The sequence below is a fragment of the Onychomys torridus genome, chromosome X (assembly GCF_903995425.1).
Source record: "Onychomys torridus chromosome X, mOncTor1.1, whole genome shotgun sequence".
Lineage (NCBI taxonomy): Eukaryota > Metazoa > Chordata > Mammalia > Rodentia > Cricetidae > Onychomys > Onychomys torridus.
The window spans coordinates 63,513,354-63,537,161 of record NC_050466.1 but is presented as its reverse complement, the minus strand read 5'-3'; the positions used below and the strand labels follow the sequence as shown (position 1 = coordinate 63,537,161).

Here is a 23,808-nt window from a genome sequence, read left to right as displayed (position 1 = left end):
CCACGATTTATCAAAAAAAAGATACCTAAATTAGAAGCATAAAAGCAGCTCTTGGGATAAAGAAATGGACATAAGCTCTGCTGCCAAATCCTATCCTAACACAGGCTTCTTCCTTTGAGTTTCTGTGTAATCAGGAATATCCAGCCTAAGCTAAGACACTTTCAAGATGAGAACAAGCATTATAAATGAGGCTGGCAATATCTCCAATTCCAAACTTACTCTAGACAGAGATAACTCTCTGAAAAGGGAACCCAAGAATTACAAAAGTAGTTGAATCAAAAAGTTTAATTCATTTCCTTTTCCCATCACATTTACATTCTATTTGGATATGTCAATACATCCACTTTGTTACTCTTGAAACAGTTTATGGTTATACATTACTATACAATAAAACAGAACTGGAATCATTCTAGGTGGTACGGAGAACCCGGCACCCCCGGATGAACTGGGGACAGACAGAGAACTGATAGACTGGCTGCAACTACAAGGAGCAGATGCAACTACAATCGAAAAGGTAACTTTCTAAATCAGAGTACTCCTATGATACTGTTGGAAAGCTGCTTCTCTCATACACTGAATCACGGTTTCAGATTGTTGAAGAGGATTATACACTTTCTGATATTCTCAACAACATTACTAAGGAAGACCTAAGGTGCCTCAGACTACGGTAAGAGCTTCTAAAGGGTCTGAATAATAGGTCTTAGTGAATATTTTTAAACAAAGCACTGCTGGTAGCTTCCTCCGATCTTAATGGAATTATCTTTTCATTCTTGCTTAAAATGCCCACACCTCTACACGGAGCCACCAACACTCCTATGGCACCAGGTCCAGACAAAGACAACACACTTGAATAAGTTAGAGATTATGTAATCCTGTAGATCAAATGCTTGCTTCTCCTGCTTGTGAGGTTGCTGTTTTTAAGTTTGCTTTTCTTATGGAAACTCCTGTTTTGCAGCGGTGGTGTCCTCTGTAGGCTCTGGCATGCAGTCTCCCAGCACAGAAGACAAACGCAGGAGTCCTCACACTGAACCAAGCTGAACGAATAAGCAAATATCCTGCCTACTTAGGGTCAAAGCTTCTGTTCGTGTACATACAAATCCTGCGTTACACAGAAGGACCCTTGTTCATTTAATCCAAGCACGTATAATTTTAGACCATCCTTGTAATTGTATGTAATGTCAACCATGATCTAGTATATTAAATTCTTAGGATTATATGTCATTTAAAAAGTCAGCATACCTTATAGCAACTGCTGGAAAGATAAAGTATAATACTTAAATGTGAAAGGAAAAAAAGTATGCCTTGCAATGGGAGTACAAGCTCATGTTTGTTAAATGTCTAAATGGAGAAAATTAAATTATTTTACCTTTGAAGTAGCTTTATTTTAAAATACATGATTATATAGAGCCTTTGCCAACAGATGTCAGCCTCCACAATGCAGGGTGGCTGCTACTCTCTACCTGTGCATTGCATTAATCCCAGCATGCCTCACATCACAGAAAATGGCAATTTCAAATCCTATACAAATCCAATACACTCTTATTCACATGGATACACTGCACACAACAACATATAAACTGCATGCAAATTATTCTTCCTTAATTTACATGTTTTCAAGACTTTTTGTCTGGGTATTTCATTTCCTTAAAGTTGAAAGCACAGAGTTCTTACAGTGGATGATGAGCAGCCATCCATTTCACAGTCTCCCATTAACTGACTGACTTAAACTTGATCCACTGGTTGGCACCCCGCACTTCAAAGGGAGGATCACTGCTGTAGATGTGATAGCCTAGTTCCTCCAAGGGTGGCTCTGGATCAGCTGTAGCAAACTGGGCAGCATCCTCAATTTCTTTCCTCACTTCCACATCAATCTCCTAAATACCAGATTACAATGCAAGAGATTTTAATGTCTGAGAACCTGTTACTATTATATGTAACTCTTCAACACTTAAAGACAGTGTATGGATTACAATGCAAAGAATATTTTTAGAAACAAAGGGGGAAATAGTTTTTGTACAAATGTGCTTAGTTTGAGGCAGTGACCTACCTTTCAACTCTTTAATTCTATGTGGAGGCCAGAGGTTGATATCAGATTGTCACCTACTACTGAGCACAGAGCTCAGTTGGGCAGCACACTGGAAGAATCTGTCTCCAACTCTATCCAGAGCCAGGGTTGTGCACATGCACCACTGTGCCCATTTTATGTGGGTGTTGGGATCCAGACTCAGATCCCCAGTATTTATTTATACAGCAAGCATTTTTACCAACTGAGCCATATCATATCCCTTGCCCTGCACTCTTCTCAGCAGCAAGACCAAAAAAACAATAGCCCTGTGAGGCTTCAGATTCAACAATAGCCCCTCATCAGAATGTTTTCTGAGTTTGGAAAAACTCAGCTCTCTGGCCACCTGGGAGTGACACTTTGTGAGGTGTGGGAAACTGGTCAGAGAACCTACCTTTAATAGCAGACTTAAACCTCCAAGAGCAACTGTACCTTTAATTCTTCAACACTCGCAAGATTGCTGTTCACCATCCTATCCTTAAGAAGCATAATAGGGTCGCTCTTACTTCTTACTTCCTGGATTTCTTCTCGAGTGCGGTAACTAGAGAGAAGAGAGATGCAGATACAGGCCCTGTGAACCGGCAGCTTAGTGAAGTATAGGAGTATAGTTTTGCAAGGGAGGAGCAAGCTAATACTGCTTGTGGGGATAGTAGAGGTGGCAGGCTATTAGGCATCTTTTATAGAAAATTATTCACTGTAACTTGGCCCTTATCAGAATACCAGTGAAGCCCCAAGTTTTTATTTGCTTCTTTGATCTGGAAGAAAGGGTCACAGGTTCTACCCCTTTAGCCTCAAGTTGTTGCATGGATGGGGCAAGGGAGAGCTGGTATTGGTGATAATTATAGGCTTTGAGGCATCAGACCAAGCAGGAAATATATACCTCGCCTTTCTTACTAAGACCCCAAAGCAGCAAATCACTAAACACACCAGGTTTCTGATTACCATTTCCTATACTGTACTTGAAAAAACTTAAGGGTTCTTCTATATGATGGGACAGTTACTCTACAACAAAACCCATTTCCCACATAATTTGTTCTGTTTCCCTTAGTCCAGTGCTTCTCAACCTTCCTAATGTTGCGACCCGTTAGTACAGTTCCTCATGTTGTGGTGACCCCAACCATAACATTATTTTCATTACTACTTCATAATTAACTATCTGGTATGTAACCCCTCTGATGAAAGGGTTGTTGCGACCAGCAAGTTGAGAACCACTGCCTTAGTCCATTCTACAAGGGCTGAACATTGACTAAACTCGCTACTTTTAACTGTTCAAGCCTGCTAATTCATAATTACATGCTAGAGCTGAGTGGAAAAGGGACATCTTAAACTCTCCATGTAGCAGTTAGCTTTGTTCCCTACCAGTGAGATTTTCAAATCTAGTCCTCTTCAGGTAGAATATGCCACGCCTGAATTTTGGGTAATGCCCACATAAACTAAATGACCCCCAAAATCTCTTATCAGACCTGCCTTACATTGGTAGTTCTACACTGCAATTTAATTACATAATGCTCTTTTTAAAATTACTGCTCATGCTAACACATAAGGATACATACATTGTAGGGATCTTCAGGCTGCTTTTAGACTAAGACTCAAAACAACCACCTTGATGATGATGAAACAATTGTATCTGCTTGTAACAGCCAATAATAATGTACTCTACCATTTTATTTAAGTATCCCAAAGCCTGCCCACCCACCATGGGAACCACACTCAGATACCCCATGATTTTACCTGACTCCAGGGTCACTCATACTATGTCCATGGTAACGGTAAGTCTGTAGTTCCATCAGGATGGGCCCCTAAAACAGACCCATAAACTGTTAAGACTATGGGTATGTGTGCCAAGAACTGTTGCCTCAAATGGAGATCCCCACAACATCCAATACACAGGGTTTCTCTGTGTAGTTTTGGTGCCTGTCCTGGATCTCACTCTGTAGACCAGACTGGCCTCGAACTCAGAGATCTGCCTGGCTCTGCCTCCCAAGTACTGGGATTAAAGGCATGTGCCACCACTGCCTGGCTCCAATACATTCTTATCCGTCTTCTACATATTCAGCTGAGTTGTCAAGAGTTTACTGGTTGAGGTGGTTTTTTGTTTGTTTTGTTTTTCAAGACAGAGTTTCTCTGGGTATCAGCTCTGGCTGTCCTGGAACTCAGTCTATAGTCCAGGCTGGCCTTGAACTCACAGAGATCCCCTGCCTCTGCCACCTCCAGTGCTGGGATTAAAGGCGTGTGCCACCACCACCCAGACTGATTCTTAATACCTACTTATATCATGTTTCATCCTTCTCAATTTTACCAAAATCAACTGCAGAGGCATGTTTTCTGGGCTTAGAACAACTAGTTAAACTTAGCTATTATGATTAATAGAGGGATGGGAACACATAATTAAACAAGCCAAAAGACAAAACAGCTTGTCAAATTGATGTCAAAGTGAAGACAGGCAAAATACCAAGGAAACACAAGAATAGAGAAATGGGGAATATTTACCAGATGAGCCAAGGTCATGCTATACCTCATTGGATTCTGCTTGTCATAGAGGGCTCATTTAGTCATTAGCCCAGGATATCTCCAAAAGGCTTTACCTTTGAAGTAAATGTCATTATAAACCTCTAACCTAAAAGCCTATGAAAAAACAATCTCATCTTACCTTACCAGACCTACAATAGGCAGCTGCAAACTTGGTTGCCTCTCGAACACACAAGATATCCATTCCATCTACCTGTTAATAATGGTGGGAGGGCAGAAATTAATCAGAGTGAAAATGCATTTCAATTCCTGGAGAGAATCTGGGAAGCTAAATCAGTGCTTCGAGTCTTCATTACCAACCTGTCACTATCCACCTACCCTGTTATTTGCAACAAAACATGAGTAAAACTGTCCAAATACATTTCACTTTTTTTTCCCCCGGAGCTGAGGACTGAACCCAGGGCCTTGCTCTTGCTAGGCAAATGCTCTACCACTGAGCTAAATCCCCAACCCCTCTTTTATTGTGGTGCTGACAAATGGAATCTAGGCCCTCCCACATGGTAGGCAAGTAAGTGTTCGGCCACTGAGCCACACCTCCTGCCCTCCTCCCCCATTCAACTTTTAATGACCTATTCAGGCATAATGTGATGAAACTGTAGAGCATCTAGCTGACAGGGTATGGTTCTGTCTCTACAATAAGGAACCTTACCCTCAGTCCAGGAATAAAATCTCCTCTTTTGTAGTAATCTGTGCTGGCCGCTGCTCTCTCAACAGATGTCCCCATGCCATAGCGGTTATTTTCACAGATGAAAATACAAGGTAATTTCCACAATGCTGCCATATTGTAAGCTTCAAATATTTGACCCTGAAAGTATTATATGAAATGTTCGAGTGGTTTAATTTGCTTATTTCTCTAGACTTTCTCAGCATTCCTAACACAAAAAGCTTGCACAGAGGCCAAACAGCTTCATCTTTATGTTTCTGGTGGGGAGGGAAAGGAGCGTGTGTGGCTATGGTAGGGAAATGTGGTGGGTATTGTATGACTAGTATACACGGGGGGGTCTACTAATATAGAACACACTGCCAAGAGGAACATGGAAAAGCACTCAGCTACCAATTAGTTTTATACTCTGCTATTAATCTGTTACACTCACTTGACCAGATAATCAGAGTGAACCAGCAGCATTTGACATTCAGCATCTATGACAGGGTCTCACTAAGTGCCTTCCAGAGACTGCTGATTACTGAGACCAAGACAGGATGAGCAAAGAAACCAAGAGCCAAGGTTCAGACATGATGAGAATCTGACATTGCCCCGGAGTCCAAGAAAGTAAGAGTCTCTGTATCACACTATTGGTTTGTAGTGGGCTACACATTTAACAAGTGAGGCTGGACCTACAACAGCTCAGCTGTTAAGCGGACATGCTGCTCTTGTAGAGGACCTAAGTTCAGTTCCCAGCACCCACATGGCAGCTCACAATCATCCTTAGCCCCAGTTCCAGGGGACCTTCTGACCTCCATTGGCACCAGGCACATCTGTAGTACACAAACATACATGCAGGCAAAACTAGAAATAAATAGATTTTTTAAATAATTTTTTTTTAAAAAAATCTTCCTATTCAGGAGGCAGAGGCAAGCAGATCTCTGTGAGTTTGAGGCCAGCCTGGTCTACAAAATGAGTTCCAGGAAAGGCGTAAAGCTATACAGAGAAACCCTATCTTGAAAAACAAAAAGAAAAACAAACAAACAAAAAAACCCTCCACCACAGAGCATATTTGCAAAGCACTAATATAAAGCAGAGGCACTTCCTCACAGAAATGTACCCCTAGAAGGCTCTGGTAACCCATGTCAAAAGGTAAATCTCCCATGAGATAGCACATGAGTGCTATTTCAGTTAATAAACAATATGTCATTTCTTTATAAATCCAAATATGATCAGTCACAATTTGGAAATAAAAGTAATTGTTTTAGAAATTAAGAGATGCACTTACCTGATTAGCAGCACCATCACCATATAAAGTCAAACAGACCTCATCTTTTCCATTATATTTGCAGGCCAGAGCAATCCCTGCTCCTAGGGGCACCTGACATAAAGAACAACCAAGAAAGGAACTGTAGAAATTAATCAGAGTGAAAATGCATTTCAATTCCAATTCCTGGAGAGAATCTGGGAAGCTAAGCCAGTGCTTCGAGTCTTCATTACCAACCCGTCACTATCCACCTACCCTGTTATTTGCAACAAAACATGAGTAAATCCTATATTGTTTCAAATTTCTCCACCCACCAAGGTAAAAAAAATGAAACCTAGATAAACAGTATGCATAATAAAAACCTACTGTAGTGGATATTGGTACATGCTGTTATGGTCCCCTTCTCATTAATTGATGAGAATGAGGACTTGCTATTGATGAAAGTAAGGCTTCTGATGTTTTATTAGACTGTCAATTTAACAAGCCCCTCTTGTAATTGGGCCCCAGTGCTAGCTCTGCCCATGAGAAGGTCAGAGTGAAGTGAGGTGATGAGCCATTAGTTTGACTGAAATACAGAAAGAAAGGTGAAGGGAGAGCTCCACTGCTCTATGCTCTTACTCATAAAACACAACAAAAACAACCAGCTTTCAATCACTACCCACATCTACTTACTAATTACTCAAATGGTAAGCTAAGAAGCGGGAAGTAAAGACAAACCAAGCTCCCAAATTACTGAACTCCTTCAGAGAAGTTCTCTGGGGTGAAGAAGGTCCTGAAGATAGAGGCCAGGAGCAAACAGGCACTCTTCCTCAACTACCTGAGCCCCGACGATGCCGTTGCCTCCGTAGAAGTTCTTGGCGTACATGTGCATCGATCCGCCTTTCCCTTTAGCACACCCTCCTCTTCTTCCTACAAATGGCAGCACACACACACACCCATGCATGAAAAACCAAATACACAAAGCGGTCACCACCACACAATTGTCTAAGCACCTGTCCCTCAGGAAAACACTCCTCCTTGTCTCCCTGTCTGTGATAAGAGGGTTAGAGTAATCGCTTAGTTACCTCCAGATGTTGGCACAGTATTTTGACACTGGGTTTAGAGGGAGTACACACACCTGACTACACTGGCACACTAAATATAAGGTTCAAAAAGGTAGCAGAAAAGAGGAATACTGAACAGATTCACAAAGTACTACAACCCACTTTACTTTCTCTGTTAGATTTCTCATGGTTTAGTGAGAGCGACCCTGATTCCCACTGTACAGGGCTATGCTTTTCCAGTTTCACCTGAGGGCCTGACGACCTCATAAATGATTTACTCAAAGGCACAATAAAGGTACTAGATTCACACCAGAAGGCTTATATTTCAAAACTCCTAAACCGGGTGGCGGTGGCGTATGCCTTTAATCCCAGCACTCAGGAGGCAGAGCCAGGCAGATCTCTGTGAGTTCGAGGCCAGCCTGGTCTACAGAGCAAGATCCAGGACAGGCACCAAAACTACACGGAGAAACCCTGTCTCGGAAAAAATAAAAATAAAATAAAATAAAAAAACCTCTAAGGTTTTTTGTTTTTGTTTTTACACTACTGACTCTTAATGCTTAGCAACTTAATGGGAGACATTTGAAAACTTCCTCCACTATCCCTCCATGTGTATCCACAGCAAACCTGTTAGCTCTGCAAGAATTGCTCGGACAGACAGGCCCCGAGTGAAGGTGAAGCCATGTGCTCGATAGGCTGTGATGAGATGGTCAGTGGGGTTTATGCCAGCCTCCAGGCCCACACAGCAGGCTTCCTGTAGGAAAAGAAGAACCATGAAGCAATGTCATTATTTTTGAATAAAAAGTTTCTGTTAGATTCAACATTCTAAAAAGCTACAGATCAAGCTGGGCAGTGGTGGCACACACCTTTAATCCCGGAACTGAGGGGGGGGGGCGCGGCAGGGCGGGCAGAAGCAGGTAGATCTCTAAGATTGAGGCCAGCCTGGTCTCCAGAGTGAGTTCCAGGACAACCAGAGATATATAAGAAACCCTGTCTCAAAAAACCAAAACAGACCAAAAACAAACAAAACCCATGGATCAGTAAACTTGTCATTAGTAACTCAAAAAAATGACTATTTTTCATCAAAAAACAAAGTAGAGGGTAAGGTCCAAACCAGAAGCCATAACCAATCCACAAATGTGCTGTTTCCTTTAGCCTGGACAGAATTTTAAAATATAATCTACCAGTCATATGTCAACATTAAAAAATTGATAGAATGCATGAAAAACAAGCTGCAGTTCTGTGTTTCAACATGCAAGTCACTGACTGGAACCAAGTCATGGCATCTCTGGGTGGGGCAGAACCATCCCAACTCTCCACTGACCCACCTTACCATTGTACATATTCTGTTATACATAGCTTACTTCACTCATTTATTCTACCTTGCTGCCAGCCACAGAACTATGAAATAGGAATTCTGCTGATATTGGCAAAGCTATTACCTGGGAAAAGTTATGGACTTTTCCAGAGGAAAACCAAGACTTAAGGAGTCTTGGTGATGTTGGCTTTTGAATGTATTAGCTGTATCCTGTAATGAATTTCTTGTGTGCTGTTGGAGTTTCCCCCATTCGGCTTTTCCTTCAAGGACTTATAACTGTGACTGATCATAAATTGGGCACAACTCTCCTTATATATTTGGGGTAATTGGATAAATTTCCCCAGCTGTGTTTATTCTTCATCTGACCAGGGCCATTGTCCCGACAAAAGTATTCAACAAAGATACCTTTTTATCCAAGGACAAGCTGCACATAGATAAGAATTAACTCATCTCACTTACAGATAAGAGAATAACCACTAACAAGTAAATCCTCAACACTTTACCTTCATCTCGGGTTATTTACACAAGACCCTGATTTAAAAGATTTACTGCTCACATTTCTGGGATGATGTTTTAGCCACTTGCTAGTTACTGAGTTAAGGTAATTATTTCCCACTGACCAAAGGAGATTTCTGACAAGGCCAGGCAGAGGATAGGTGCCAAGCTTTGTTTCTTGTGCAAACTCATCCCCCTTTTGGGTTGTAATTGGAAGCTGACAATTACTGATTTATGTGTGGATCCTTATCACTTCTCCCTGTGACCCTGAAACTTCAAGCCTCACATTGCTTTGCCAAAGAATTGCTGCTTGTATATATATACTGGTTCCCCCCACAGCACTGGAGGAATGGATTTAGAAGAACCAAGACGAGGATGAAGACGGAGAGAACTAGGCAGATAAGAGAGAAGAGCAGGAGGGACTGAGAGGAGCTGAGTATGAGAACAGAAAAGAAGCTGTGTGGATAGAGTTAACTTAGAAGAATGAAGTGGATCGACTAAAGAACTCAGTGAGCTTAGATTCCTTGAATATCCCTCAGATTAGAATCCTGGCTACTTGTAGCTTCTGTTCTGGACCCTGGGAGAAATCTCCTCAGGGCAGGCACCTAGGGAGAATTCATTACCACCTAGCTAGCTCCTGTAGGCTTCTGAATTTGGACCCAGTGTCTGTAACCCATTGTGACCTAGGAGACCTCTAGGCATGTCTATGAATAAGTTTCTGGGGCAGGAGTGGGAAGATTCACCCTGCTTGAAGATGGCACTATCCCCATGGCCTAGGATTCCAGACTGAATAAAAAAGGAGAAAGCAAGGGGAGCAGCAACTTTCCCATCTCTGCTTTCTGACCACAGAGTCAATGTGACCAGCTACCTCAGCTCCTTCTACCATGACTTCCCTCACCAGGGTGGACTGCACCTTCAGGCTGTGAGCTAAAATAAATACTTCCTTATGCTTCTGCTGGCTGTTTTATCACAAAAGGAAGTAATTAATACATACACCTACCTGTAAAACAACACAAAAATGCACACAGTATAGATGAGTCCAATTTAAAACTGCAAAGTCTAAGAACAGATAGAAGATTCAGAAATACTAGGCGTGAATGAGTTCTTATGGGTCCTAACATTCTGGTTTTTATTCTGAAATCCCTACTTCAAATCCTTCTGCCCCAAGAAGCAGGGTGGAAACCAATAAACAGAAACCATATTTAAAGCTAAGTGTGGTGGCTCATGCCTACAAGCCCAGCATTCTGGGGGATGAAGCAGCATTGTCATTGAAGCACTGCAGGAGCTTCAAGCCCGCTTGGACAGAGGGAGGGCAGACACACAGAGAGAACTCAAGTGAATGGGTTCAATCCCCGGAACCCATACGGTAGAAGGGAAGAACCAAATCCTGCAGGCTATCCTCTTACCCCCACCACACATATACACAGGGTGGCACATACATACCCACACAACAAAACAAGTCACTAAATGGTGGTTTTTAAATTTGAAAAGTCTAGGTTTAAGGGGAAGTAAAAAAGATGGCAGGGGAAAGAAGGCATAAAGAAAGAAACCTATTTCAGATTCCTAATAATATGCATGGCTTCAACAAACCTGCCACTTACCTGACCATCACACAAGTGACAGAAACCACGAATAATCTTCTGTTTATACAGCTGATCTGCTTTTAGCTCCATCCGCCGCACAGTCTGCATCATCCTGTAGTATTTGAGCCCATCCTCTCTGGTGAGCACTGTGGTGACTGGAGGTCCCTCTTCTAGCCGATGAAGGTCACATTTCTGAAATGGGAAGGTGGTCATCCTCTGGTTACTACGCCACAAATACTGCCGACCCATTCTAAGATCCAACTCCACACCAATAAAACACAACTTGAACAACAGCAAAGAAACGCATGCCTCTGCAGTGCTTCAAGAATAACGCGTGATAAAGTGCCTTGATCCCATCACTTGAGGGTAGGGGGAGCAAGAGTTCAAGGTTATCCTTTGCTAGACAGAGTTTGAGACTAACCCAGACACCAAGAAACTCTGCCTCTTAAAACAAAACAAAAACAGTGCTGCTTCAAAATGCTTCTGGGGGCTGGAGAGATGGCTCAGAGGTTAAGAGCACTGGCTGCTCTTCCAGAGGTCCTGAGTTCAATTCCCAGCAACCACATGGTGGCTCACAACCATCTATAATGAGATCTGGTGCCCTCTTCTGGCCTGCAGTCATACATGCTGTATACATAATAAATAAATAAATCTTTAAAAAAAAATGCTTCTGGGCCAGGCGGTGGTGGCGCACGCCTTTAATCCCAGCACTCGGGAGGCAGAGGCAGGCAGATCTCTGTGAGTTTGAGGCCAGCCTGGGCTACCAAGTGAGTTCCAGGAAAGGTGCAAAGCTACACAGAGAAACCCAGTCTTGAAAAAAAAAATGCTTCTGATTCCTTAAATTTGTGGTCCTCAACGGTTTCACTGAATCCCACCCCATAGCACAGGTATAGCCAACCTTTGTCTCAAGAAGGACCATGTGCCAGGATAGCTATCGGGTCAACACAATATATATGTAGATGCCATGTCACAAAGTGAAGAGAAGATTTATTTTTTGAGCTGAGGATCGAACCCAGGGCCTTATGCTTGCTAGCTCTACCACTGAGCTAAATCCCCAACCTGAGAAGATTCTTAAAGCCTGTCTCCCTTAAACTACCAGCAAGTTATTCTTGCTAAACTTCTCTGAACCCTTGATTCTAGAATATTCTAAAGAAAGTGACCCCCCCACCTGTAAAGCACCAGTATTAAAATACCCCTTGAAGGTAAAACTCTATCAGACTGTACCTGTGAAGAAACTAGAAACAAAGTAAAACACCTCTTACCTTAATCTCAAATGTAGCATCATTTGCAAAATTACGGGAAGCTACTAGCACTCTGCTTACCTAGAAAAAAAAAACATGCAAATAAAGTCATGACTTTGGTTTTTTGCTGTCCAGAGTCATTACTAGCATGAATCCGTGCTTAACCCATGGATTTTAAATGCAGCTGTATCACTATCTGAAGGCAAAAAGGAAGGTGGCCAAGTGCCAAACCATCCACTTTGCACTGTTTTCATAGCAGCGAGACCAACAATTAACAGTCAAACTGAAGAAACTAGACTGTGTGTGGGCTGTTCAAGGTTTCTTTGAAAATACCTCAAATAAAACTGTCAATCCCTATTTAAGGCAAGCTACTTTTCTGACATATACCCATGAAGGAAAAAAAAAACTATTCAAAGTATGAGATAAATACCTTAGTAAAAGTCATGTTAATGCTTGTTAAAAGCAATGGACTTGGGCCAGCCATTCTATAACAGGAGCAGTCTAAATCTTGAGAAGGCTCCTCTTGAAGCCCCATAACCGAAGAATGTTCTTTTAAAACAGTATTCCCCTTACTGGTTTGAGTGGCTAGAGTTACTGATTCCTTTCTACCTTTACAACTGAACAAATCCGAGTACAACAAAAACATTCTATGTGCTACTCCACAAAAACACAATTGTTCTATTCTAGCCACGTTCTGCCACATTTCCACATACTTTGTAAACTAGCATCATTTCTTTTCCTGGAGGCATGAAGCATATTCATCAGATCCCATAAAAAAAAAAAGGCATGTTTAATATGTAACCCAATATACTTTGCAGCACTGGACTTGACCTTGGTGGAGTTAAAGTCAGCATGAGAGCTATACCTCCAAGTGTATGAGCCAGCCAACAGGGAGAGTTAAGATCTACTTATCTCTCTTGCTCTTTTCCATTGCCTCCACCTCCCAATGCTGGAATTACAAGCATGCAGTAGCCTCTATTATCTATGCACGGGATACAGTCTTAGACCCTCAGTAGAGGCCTCAGACCACTGCTAACACTTAATTCCATGTGCAAGGACTGTGACACCAAGGTGGCTGATCTGATGATTATCAATACGACTCCTGGTGAGGAACAACTGGGTGGTGGAGTAGACAGAGTGGACACCTGGCCAAAGGGATGATGTTCATCCTCATCTGGACAGTGTAAGATTGAATACAGTCAGAATAGCACACAGATTAAAACTCATCAGTTATTCCTTTCTGAGACTTTTCTGGGAGTATATTCAGAGCACATCTGACAACAGGCAACTGAAACCAGGGAAATTTGCAAAGCCATGGACACAAGGTGGGGAGGGGTACAATATGGTAACTGCAAATCTAAGTACCAGTAAGGAATGCTTCAGTTAAATCAGAGGTGGAGAAAATGTGTAAACAAAGCTATCTTAAAATGAAGAAAAACGGAGAAAAAACTAAACCTGAGACCAGCCAAGCAGCAAACAAGTTTTTCTGGCAGTTAAAATTATTATTATTCTGTAGAGGCAGAGAGAGCTATTCTATTGCAAAATAAGTCTCTAGATACAACTACAGAAACTAGTTTGGGGAACAATCTAAGGCAGAGACTAAGCTTACATTTCAACACCCCCCCCCCAACTGCTGAGGTTCTCCCAGCACCCTCTCAGTCCCCACCCTCTACCCAGAACTCCCCTGCCCAGGGGCTGAGCTGCCCTTCCCCCAGAGGCTCTTCCCTACCTAATCCAGACATTGTGATTACTCACCCTTTTCGTACCTTTGCCTCCTGGCTGCTGCACCTGGTTCCCCTCTCTCCCTTTCCTTCCTCCTCTCCCTCTCCTCCCTCCTCTCCCTCTCCCTCCTCTCCCTCTCCGCACATGGCGCTGCTCAGTCTGGTCATGTCCACTCTGGATTCCCCCAGACGTCCCTGCCTCTGCCTATGCTCTCCCACATGTCTACAATAAACTCCTCCACCACACCTAGGAGCAGTCATGTCCTTTCCTTTTTAATTTTTTTAATTCACAAAACAGCCAGGCATTGGAAACAAAGATAAGTTCTTTCTCAAAGATCAAGCTTATAGAGTCAGGCATGGTGACACACGCATTTAATCCCAGAACTAGCATTTAATCCCAGAACTAGGGAAGCAGAGGTGGGCGGCTCTCTCTGAGTTCTAGGACGGCCAGGCTACACAAAGAAATCCTGTGGAGAAGAAATACAAAAAAAAAAAAAAAAACCCACCAAAAAGAATTCTTTAAATGGGATTCCTGTTGGGTTTTCTTGGGGTGCGGGGGTGGGGGTATGGGGTGCTGGAGACTGAACGCAGGACTTTGCATATGCTATGTGTGTGCACACTCCAGCCCCTCATGAAACTCCTCAGAGACCTTCAACAACTTATTCAAGAAAAGAAAAACCAACACTTTCCTAATTATAAGGGCAGAAATAATTTTAAAAGGCTGAAAAGGTACAAAGCAGGCAGAGGCCTCAGAGGATAGGGGATTAACTTTAGGCATAGTATCTCAGCTATCAAAAAGCAAATACCTAATCCTTCCCTCCCCTGAGTATCCTTTGGCCACTGCAGCTCTAGTTACACAAGTTTAACTAGCCACTGCTTACTCTTTGTAAGGAAGGATCTTTTTGCAAGGCTTAAAGTCTTCTCACATGTATAATATGAAACTGAGCCATTTTGTGTTACATAGGCTAAAATAAAAAAGAAATCTGCAATTACTTAGAATTGAAAACCATAAAAAAAGATACATTAGAGTTTAGTGGTCTACTCTGAGATTGAAGGTGAAACTTTGTTCAACATTCTGAAAGGCTTCAGGAATGGTTGCTAATTAGCATGTAACAAGTTTAGTCACAAAGAAAACAGACAGCCAGGAATGGTGGTGGGTCCTAGCATGCAGAAGGCAAAGGCAGGCAGATCTCTGTGTTTGGAGGCCAGCCAGAGTCCCTTACAGAAAGACACAGAGACACAGACAGGTCAAGCTAGTCGTTCCCCCCCCCCCAGCATGCCGGATGTGGTGACATAAGATTTTAATGCAAGCAGTCAGGAGGTAGAGAAGGTAAGCAGATCTGAGTTTCAGACCAGCCTGGGGTACATCGTAAAAGACCTTGTCTCAAAAAAAAATAAAATAAAAATAAAAAAAATAAAAAGCTAGCTACTGGAGAGTTTACACCATACCACCACCAAGTGAGAAACTAACTAGGTTCTTTCTATGGTGAATTCAACTCTAGAATTCAATTTTTTCCTCCTGTAAGGTTAATAAAGGAAATGGTAAACTTGACTTTCAGACAAAGCAATACACCTAAGGTTAGTGTCTAGCTTCTAACAATGATTTTGTTTTTTGTTTTTCAAGACAGGGTTTCTCTGTAGCTTTTGGAGGCTGTCCTGGAACTGGCTCTGTAGACCAGGCTGGCCTCGAACTCACAGAGATCCTCCTGCCTCTGGCTCCCGAGGGCTGGGATTACAGGCTTCTAACAATGATTTAAGGGTTTTCTCAGGCTCCTATTGCCCTCTATACTCCAAAATAGGAGCACGTGTCTTAAAAATGGAAGGTAGGATTTTTTTCTACTGATTTCAGATTCTAATTCAATTTCTTGAAACTTTGATTTAGTAAGAGCTATGGTGAACAAAGCTTCTTTTAGTTTTCAACTTTATTTCATGTCCAGAGTCCAAGCTATAAACAAATTTCCCTTCAACTAATTATTTCTACACACACACACACACACACACACACACAGGAAACTTGTTCTTACACCAATTAAAAATTAATAATCCATTTTAACACCTGTGAAGGTTCTGGCCGAATTCAGGGCATATATAAGAACTCAATAAATGTCATACACATATGAAAGACACATTAAGAAGTATGCTTTATTACCGATTCAAACATGAATACAGCATTTACTCAATCAAACGGTGTTTTTCCATTACTTAATGGAATTCCTAGAGAAGTACACTTTCAACCTTTCCACAACCTCCCCAAACTAAGCAAAATTGCATCAAATCCTGAAGAAATCAATAGAACCAGAATTACAAGTCAAAGCCTGGTGGCAGTTATACCAAGAAGATGCAACTTCTGTGTGGCTAGAGGTCAAAATGCTAAAAACTTAGGTGTTAGACACCTTTTAAAGCCGGGGCCATAAGTTAAGTCTTAACCTCTAATCCCTACCCTCCGAAAACCATTGCTGTTTTCCTTCGCTACTTTGAACTCTAAGCCTCTGTGTGTTTAAGGGTAAAGGCGGCTTCCTCTGGGTTATGCCCGATTGCTCTAAAATTGACTGCCAAAAACAAGCTCGGATGATCAGGGAGTGGAGGAAATTTGTTTTCCGTGAGCTTGACCCCGTCTGAACCCTACTTAGAACCAAGCACTGGTGATCCACAAACACTCACCCAGCTGGGCACCCGCACATGCCAGGTGCCAGGCAGAAAAGGTTGGCACACGTGCCAACTCCCCGACTCAAAGATAATCCCATGAGTTAGCGTTCTTAGTATCTCCATTATAGAGACATGGAAACTGACGATTTAAAAAAAAAAACAAAAACCAAAACTCTTTGCTTCTTGTTGGTACTTGGTAAGGACTCAAGACTAATAAATGATTTAGTAGGGGTGTGCACGGAAACTCCGACTCCCGGGACTACGGACTCTATTTCATTTTACGTGGCTTCTTGGCCAAGAGCTATTACAAGGAGAGTACAAGTCAGCGGAGTCCGTGGGCTGGAGAAAACCCAAGCTCCGCCTCCCGGTGTCCCTTAAGCAACCGGCGGTTCTGGGGCGCTGCTGGGGAACTGGCGAGAAGCTCTGCCAGCGGGGATTGGGGGAGGCGCAGCAGAGCGGGGCCTTTCTCAAGCCGCCCCTCCCCGGGCCTTGGCGACGTGCACCGTTCAAGGGGCCCGTAGTCGCCCCTGGCACCTAGCCGCGCTCCGAGGGTCCGGCCCGCCCTCCTCCCGCCCCGCCTCGGGCCGGCTTGAGCCCCACCCCAGCCTCCCCGGATCAGGTGTCCTCACCGGCTTCTGTGCAGCGCCTGCCAACACGCGGGACACAGCGGCGAGCATCTTCCTCATGGAGTGCAGCAGACCCACGCGGTGGCCGCGGCACCCGGGCACTCAAAAGGAGTGTTCGGGCGTCCCCAAGTCTCCTTGAGGCGCCCTGAGCCGAGACCACGCCCTAAACGCAGTGACGGATAGAACGACGTCACGCGCCGCGCCAGTCTGCAGGCCAATTAGAATGGCTGCCAGCGAAGGCTCCGCCCATCTAAGGAACCTGGGGCCGCCCATTTAAAAGAATTAACCAAAAAAGGGGTGGGGCGTGGGCGCCTTCCGTCACCACGCGGCTAGCGGGTGAGGAGGAGGGAGCCCCAGGGCGCCTGCGTAGGAAAGTGGGGGTTCAGGGAGGCCTGGCCTTTCTCTTGCACTGTGCATCACAAGCCAGCGAAAAAGGGGCGAAAGCGGGTCCTGTTGTTTGCCCAGTCGGGCTGGTGGTGCAGCTTTACAGCCTTGTCCCAGTACACAGAAAAGCCGTGGTGTCATAGCCTGAAATACTGACCATCTGGTTTCTAGAAACGGTTCTGCCACTAATTTGTCTTTTGAAAGATCACACAGCCTTGCAAAATGTTGCCTTTGTTGACTTGGGTGAGAATAACAAAAACAGATTTAACAGTTAAATGTTGGATGTTGCTGGGTGTGGTGGCACATGCCTGTCATTCCTTCTCTAGCGAGGCTGAAGTAAGATGATACCTACAATTGGAGGTCAGGCTGGCTACTTAGTTCAAGGCAAGTTTGGGCTACTTAACGAGACTGTCTCAAAAATAAAAATAAATAAATGAAAGCAAATATTAATAATTGACCATAGAAGTATAAGCACTTGTTTGTTCTTTGACTTTCTGTTAGCTTGCTTCTTTTCCTGGGGGACTCAGTTTTAGACAAGCAGTTTTTCTGTCTGTTATGCTTGGGAAAAGGCAGATTCCCGTATCTCCTGTTTGTCATTGTTACCCCAACACTAGAAAGATTAGGACACACGACTTTAAGAGAACAAGGGAAATGTGCAGATGATTTCTCAAAGTTTGGACTGTATTAGCCACAGTGTAGGACTTTATGCTGACTGACAATTTAACTTCAAATTATCATTGGATCAGAGAAAGAGAGGTTGACTTTTCCACTCAAATGCCAGGTACAATTTTCATGAGGTCCCTCAGGAACCCAGGATAAAAGGTACTGTAATATTTGAATTTATGATCCCCCTGGTCAATGCAGCATAGAAGGAGGAAGTGCCTGAAGTTCTTACAAGGTCCCTCATGCTTTGGCTGATTTCTCCCCTCTTCTTTGAACTGACATCTTGGCCATCTGCTCTGTCCTGTTCTGTCATCTACAGAGGATAAAGGATGAGATATGTGCTGACAGTGGTACATTATAACCCACGGGAAAGAAATAGCCACAAATCCTTCACAAATACATAACTGAGTAAGAGAAGGGAGCAAGATTTCCTTACAATGGAATTCCAATTCCTTATTGTAAAAGAAATGCTGAAAATAATGGAGCTGAGAATCCAGGAGCTGGAGAAGCAGAGACAGGAGGCTCCCTGGCATTTGCTGGTCAGTCAGTCTAGCTGATTGGTAATCTCTGGGATAAGTAAGAGACCCTGCCTCAAAAAAATGAAGAGTAATTGAGGAAGACACAACATCGACCTCTGACCTCCACATGTGTGTACACACACAAATATACACAGACTGAGAGGGTGTGAATCCTCACATGGCAAAGACATAGTCACCATTGCAGGTAAGAATTATCAATAGATGCTAAAACTAATGGCTGAAAAAATGAGGAACAAGACCTTTGTATTATCACAAAATATCTTCCAACAAGAAATTTATCTGGGTGCTAGAGAGATGGTTCAGAGGTTAAGAACATTGACTGCTCTTCCAGAGGTCCTGAGTTCAATTCCCAGCACCACATGGTGGATCACAACCCTCTATAAAGAGACCTGATGCCCTCTTCTGGACTGCAAGCATACAAGCAGACAGAACACTGTATACGTAACAAATAAAGTAAATCTTTTTTTTTTTTTTAAGAAATTTATCATTACCAAGGTTAATGCCTTAGAGAAACTACCATGGAGAAACAAGGGAACTAGTGTTTTAATAACAGTAGTATGTTTGTTACTCTTTTCTTTGCAAAAATGGAGATGGCTCAATGGGTAAAGACACTTGCCAGCAAGTCTGAAGACATAAATTCAATCCCCAGGTACATGTGGAAGGAGAGCACTGATTCTGGTTATTTGTCCTTTAATGTACATACACTTACACAGGCACGTGCACACATGCGCAGAAACTGAAAGTGGGAGGTGCTTTCTGACACTGTAGCAAGTGGGAACAGATTGTCATTGTGGTTAACTATGGGCTACAGTAATACTATATGTGCTAAAACATTCACAAAAGGACCTGGCCTATATAAGGGAGGTCAGGGAGAGGAAGAAAGAAGTGCCCAAGGCAGGAACCCAAGGAAGAGAAAGTCTTGAGAAAGGAGGGCTCCTTTATCTTGGATGAAATTGGAAACAAGGGACTTTGCTTTCTAATCCATCTCCCAGCACTCTCCAGTTTATGGTGGGTTTCTATGGCCATTTAGAGATCCTGGATGTTTCTGATTTTGACTTTTTCTTTGCAAATTTCCTTAAAGTTCTTAATCAAGCTGAATTTTAGGCAATGCAAGATCTTTGCCGTGCCTTGCACAGCTCTGGGAATTGACCTAACTGGGGTGATGAGGGAAATGGGGCGGGGGAAGACATACAGAAAAGCTGAGATCTGGTAGGTTTTCTCATCTTGATGGAGGTCAGCAGCTGTGACAGCAACCTGCAGCCTCGGTATGTTTATTTGATACATCTGAATCAAAGCAGTGGGGATATGGCACACAGATGAATAAGGAATAGGGCTTATGGAACCAGATGAGCAAGGAGACAGGTTTAAGTCATCTCATAGGAGGTCTCTTAGGGGAGCAGTCTTGGGCTACAATCATTCAGAACGAGGAAGCTGTGGTTGACAGTTTCCGTATATATCTGGCAACACTTGCACTTCTGCCAGAGAAACACTTTGCCATCCTGCTGAGCCTCATCTGGGGAAGGCTTTGCCACACCCACAGGTCCAAAGGCATGGGATCCTGAACAGGGCTGCATTCCTGTCAACAACCAACACTCACTCAGGACTTGTTCTGTGCTCCACAGTCCTGAATGTGCTCTTGGTTCTCTCCCCACCTAGCCCCACCAGAAAACAGAACAATCCAACTAGAAAAGTCAGCATTCAGAACTGTCTTTAATGTGCTGGCACCAATGCTGGTAGAGGGATTATGTCTAGAGGTCTTTATGATAGCAGAACTGCTATATGAAGGTTTTACATAACCATAGCACACAATAAAATAAAATGGCAATAAAATGCAACAAACCAATATTGTCATTTTTTAAGTTGCTGGCATAACCCACAGAGACAGACCACGAGTTACTCAATACCAGGGAAAGTGGCTATACCTCCTCCTCAGTGGGAAAATATATACACTATTTTATATTTGCATAATATATAATAGTAAATACATAATAAATATATATATATACTATTATCACTTACCATTAATTATTGTTGTTATTGCTGTTATTGAGACAGGGTCTTACTATGTAGCCCTGGCTATCCTGGAACTCTATGTAGAACAGTCTGGCTTCAATAATTATATTTTTAGTGAAAAATTATAAGTTAAAATATAATTAGATCACTTGTCTCCACCTTCCCTGTTCTCCCTCCAGTTCTTCTCATGCCTCTGCCCTCTAATTGATGGTCTCTTTATTATTATTATTATTATTATTATTATTATTATTATTATTATTATTATTGTTACACATATGCAAAAAATTTAAATACAATCCGATAAGTCCATTTAGTGTGGCTTCTATATGATTTCAGAGATGACCACTTTGTATTGGATAACCAGTTAGAGAACTCATCTCTAGGAAAGGCTAATTTTCTCTTCTCAGAAGTCGTTAGGTGTCAGTGGTTCTTTGTCTAGGGGTGGGATCCCATTAGATTTTATTATTGGTGCTGGTGATTAAATCCAAGGCCACCCCAACCCCATCAGTTATTATCTGAAGCTAAATACAGGCAGACACTCAAATGTATTCTTGCATGTGTGTGCATACACAAAGTGGATATAATTATGTTAATGTCATTGGGGCTTGGAATATAGCTAATTGGTAGTAGAGTTATTGCCTAGCATACAAGAAGCCCTGGGTTCAATTCCCAAGAATGCACAAAACTGTCACAATGGTACAAGCCTGTAATCTCAGCACTTGGATCTTGGAGACAGGAAGGTGAGACGTTCAAGGTCATCTTCAGCTAATAACAACAGGTAGACAACATGAGATCCTGTCTCAAAAAAATGTTCTTAGGAACCATGATTTTTGGCATAAAGGAAGAGTCACAAACACAAACACCAAGAAGTCAAAGTTGAGTGGTCTTAACTATATCCTCAAAAAGTCCTAGAAGCAAAGATCTGATCAATAATTCTTCTGGCAACTGGTAAAGTAAAAGAATCACGGCTTAGCCGGGTGGCGGCCGGGGGCAGGGCGCGCACGCCTTTAATCCCAGCACTTGGGAGGCAGAGGCAGGCGGATCTCTGTGAGTTCGAGGCCAGCCTGGTCTACAGAGCAAGATCCAGGACAGGCTCCAAAGGTACACAGAGAAACCCTGTCTCGGGGGGGGGGGGGGGGGGGGGGGGGGGACACACCACGCCTTTTCTTCTGCCTTTGTATACACACTTGACAAAAGGCAAATAAATGATTGATGAGAAATAGTTTGTTTCCATTACCATAAAAAATTATAGTGTTTTAATGCCCTGTCTCATAACCCCTAAAGAGACCATAGATCCCATTGTAGAGAGACTTTGGAACATGGGGTCATATTGAGAAATGGGAACTCAACCCATGGCATGTCCTAACAGGAGATGAAGTAGCCTCGATGCTTCTACCAGCTGGAGGATGCAGCAATCTTCCTGGCTAAAAAAAAAAAAAAAAAAAAGTACAGGAAATACATGTGGCTCTTACCCCTCATCAAAGAAGATTCTTTTTGCAGCAGATAGAGTCCATAACAGAAAGGCATCACTGATCAAAATGCAGAGAACTGACTATCTGGAGCCCAGTCCCAATTGATACATCTATAACACCATCCCTACACTTAAGGATCTGGGAACATTTTTGAAGAGGGGGTGGAAAGATTCTAAAAGCCAGAAGCCCAGGAAGTCTGTTGTGTGTGTCTTCTAGATAGGACAGGAAAGCTCCACCTATGAAGTCTCAACAATATGGCCACCTAAACAAGACCTACATGATGCTAACCCCAGTTAACAACCCACCTAGGTTTGGGACCCCACCCTTAGATGAAGAGCTACAGGCAACTGGTAACTGCTGACAGAGGGAGAATTAATCTTCCCCAGGGACTAATGAGCACCCTAATTCATTATCCATTCCCAAGTGGTCAGCCTCAGAAACATATATATTTGCCCACCACTAAAAGGACTCAGCAAATTGTATTTGTGTATTTATTCATATGTGTATATATAAATATAATAAAGAAAAAGAAGTCATGAATTTGAGGAGTGGGGGCTATGAGAGGGGTTGTGGGGAGGAGATGAAAAGGGAAGTGATATAATTACATTTTAATTGAAAATAAAAAATAAAATAAAAAGAATAAAGAATACCTTTTGAATAAAAATGATGCAAGAAATGCTAAGGACAAATGACCTAGTATTTGACTAAGCAATGGACAATATTAAAACAAACAGTGAGCGGTCACTGTTAAAAAGGGATTTATTGCTGGGTGGCGGTGGGGCACACCTTTAATCCCAGCAATCAGGAGGCAGAGGCAGGCAGATCTCTGTGAGTTCAAGGTCAGCCTGGTCTACAAAGCTAGTTCTAGGACAGCCAAGGCTACACAGAAAAAGCCTGTCTCAAAAAAAAAAAAAATAAGAAAGAAAGAAAAGAAAAGAAAAGGGACTTATTAACCACATACAACAGATGTGTCTCTCTTGCTTATATACCTCAAACAAAAGGAGTGCAAGATAATTTATCAGCTCCATTGGGCAAACTGGATGTTGGAATATATTAAAGACTTTTAGCCATGCAAGAGTGCTTTTAAAGAGATTTTCAAAAGAGCCCTTCTCTTTTATAGATACATACTACAGTGGTGGGTTTTGTGCTTTGTATTTTTCTTCTGGTGCTGGAATATAGAATTCTGGGCCTCATGTATGCTGCATGTTTGACAAGTGATCTATCATTAAGCCATACTCAAGCTCCCCCATACTGAAAATTTTGTGGTGGTGATAAGATGTCTGGAAAGAGCTTTAAATATTCCGGTAATAGGTGGTGGAAGTTCTGGGGTGGTTTGTAGGCTTCAAACGGAAGCAACAAGATGGGCCAGTATTTGTCGTTGTTACAGGCAGTGAGAGGTATGTAGCAGCCAGTTACAAAAACAGCAGTGCACAATCAGACACTCCTGATTAAGCTATTACCTCTAGTTAACTTTAAGATTTTCATAGTCTCACCAGGCGGTGGTGGCGCCCACCTTTAATCCCAGCACTCGGGAGGCAGAGGCAGGCGGATCTCTGTGAGTTCGAG

At 42.7% G+C, this 23,808-nt stretch overlaps 2 protein-coding genes across 2 annotated transcripts in view; one reads left to right on the top strand and one right to left on the bottom strand.

Moving 5' to 3' along the window:
• The window catches only part of Map3k15 (mitogen-activated protein kinase kinase kinase 15), a 132,599-nt gene extending 130,729 nt beyond the window's left edge, over positions 1 to 1,870 (top strand). The window contains exons 27-29 of the mRNA XM_036175586.1: positions 414 to 514; positions 591 to 667; positions 956 to 1,870. Coding sequence (XP_036031479.1) covers positions 414 to 514; positions 591 to 667; positions 956 to 1,028 — 251 coding nt within the window. The 3' untranslated portion in view covers positions 1,029 to 1,870. The remainder of the gene's footprint in view (positions 1 to 413; positions 515 to 590; positions 668 to 955) is intronic.
• On the bottom strand, positions 268 to 17,338 carry Pdha1 (pyruvate dehydrogenase E1 subunit alpha 1). The gene is made up of 11 exons (XM_036174724.1): positions 17,175 to 17,338; positions 12,200 to 12,259; positions 10,956 to 11,129; positions 8,169 to 8,295; positions 7,319 to 7,410; positions 6,523 to 6,615; positions 5,241 to 5,396; positions 4,713 to 4,784; positions 3,794 to 3,861; positions 2,495 to 2,603; positions 268 to 1,874 (listed from the first exon to the last, which is right to left on the bottom strand). Exons 1-11 carry the CDS (start codon positions 17,229 to 17,231, stop codon positions 1,710 to 1,712), a joined length of 1,173 nt encoding a protein of 390 aa, XP_036030617.1. The 5' UTR covers positions 17,232 to 17,338; the 3' UTR covers positions 268 to 1,709.
• Positions 17,339 to 23,808: the final 6,470 nt, after the last annotated feature.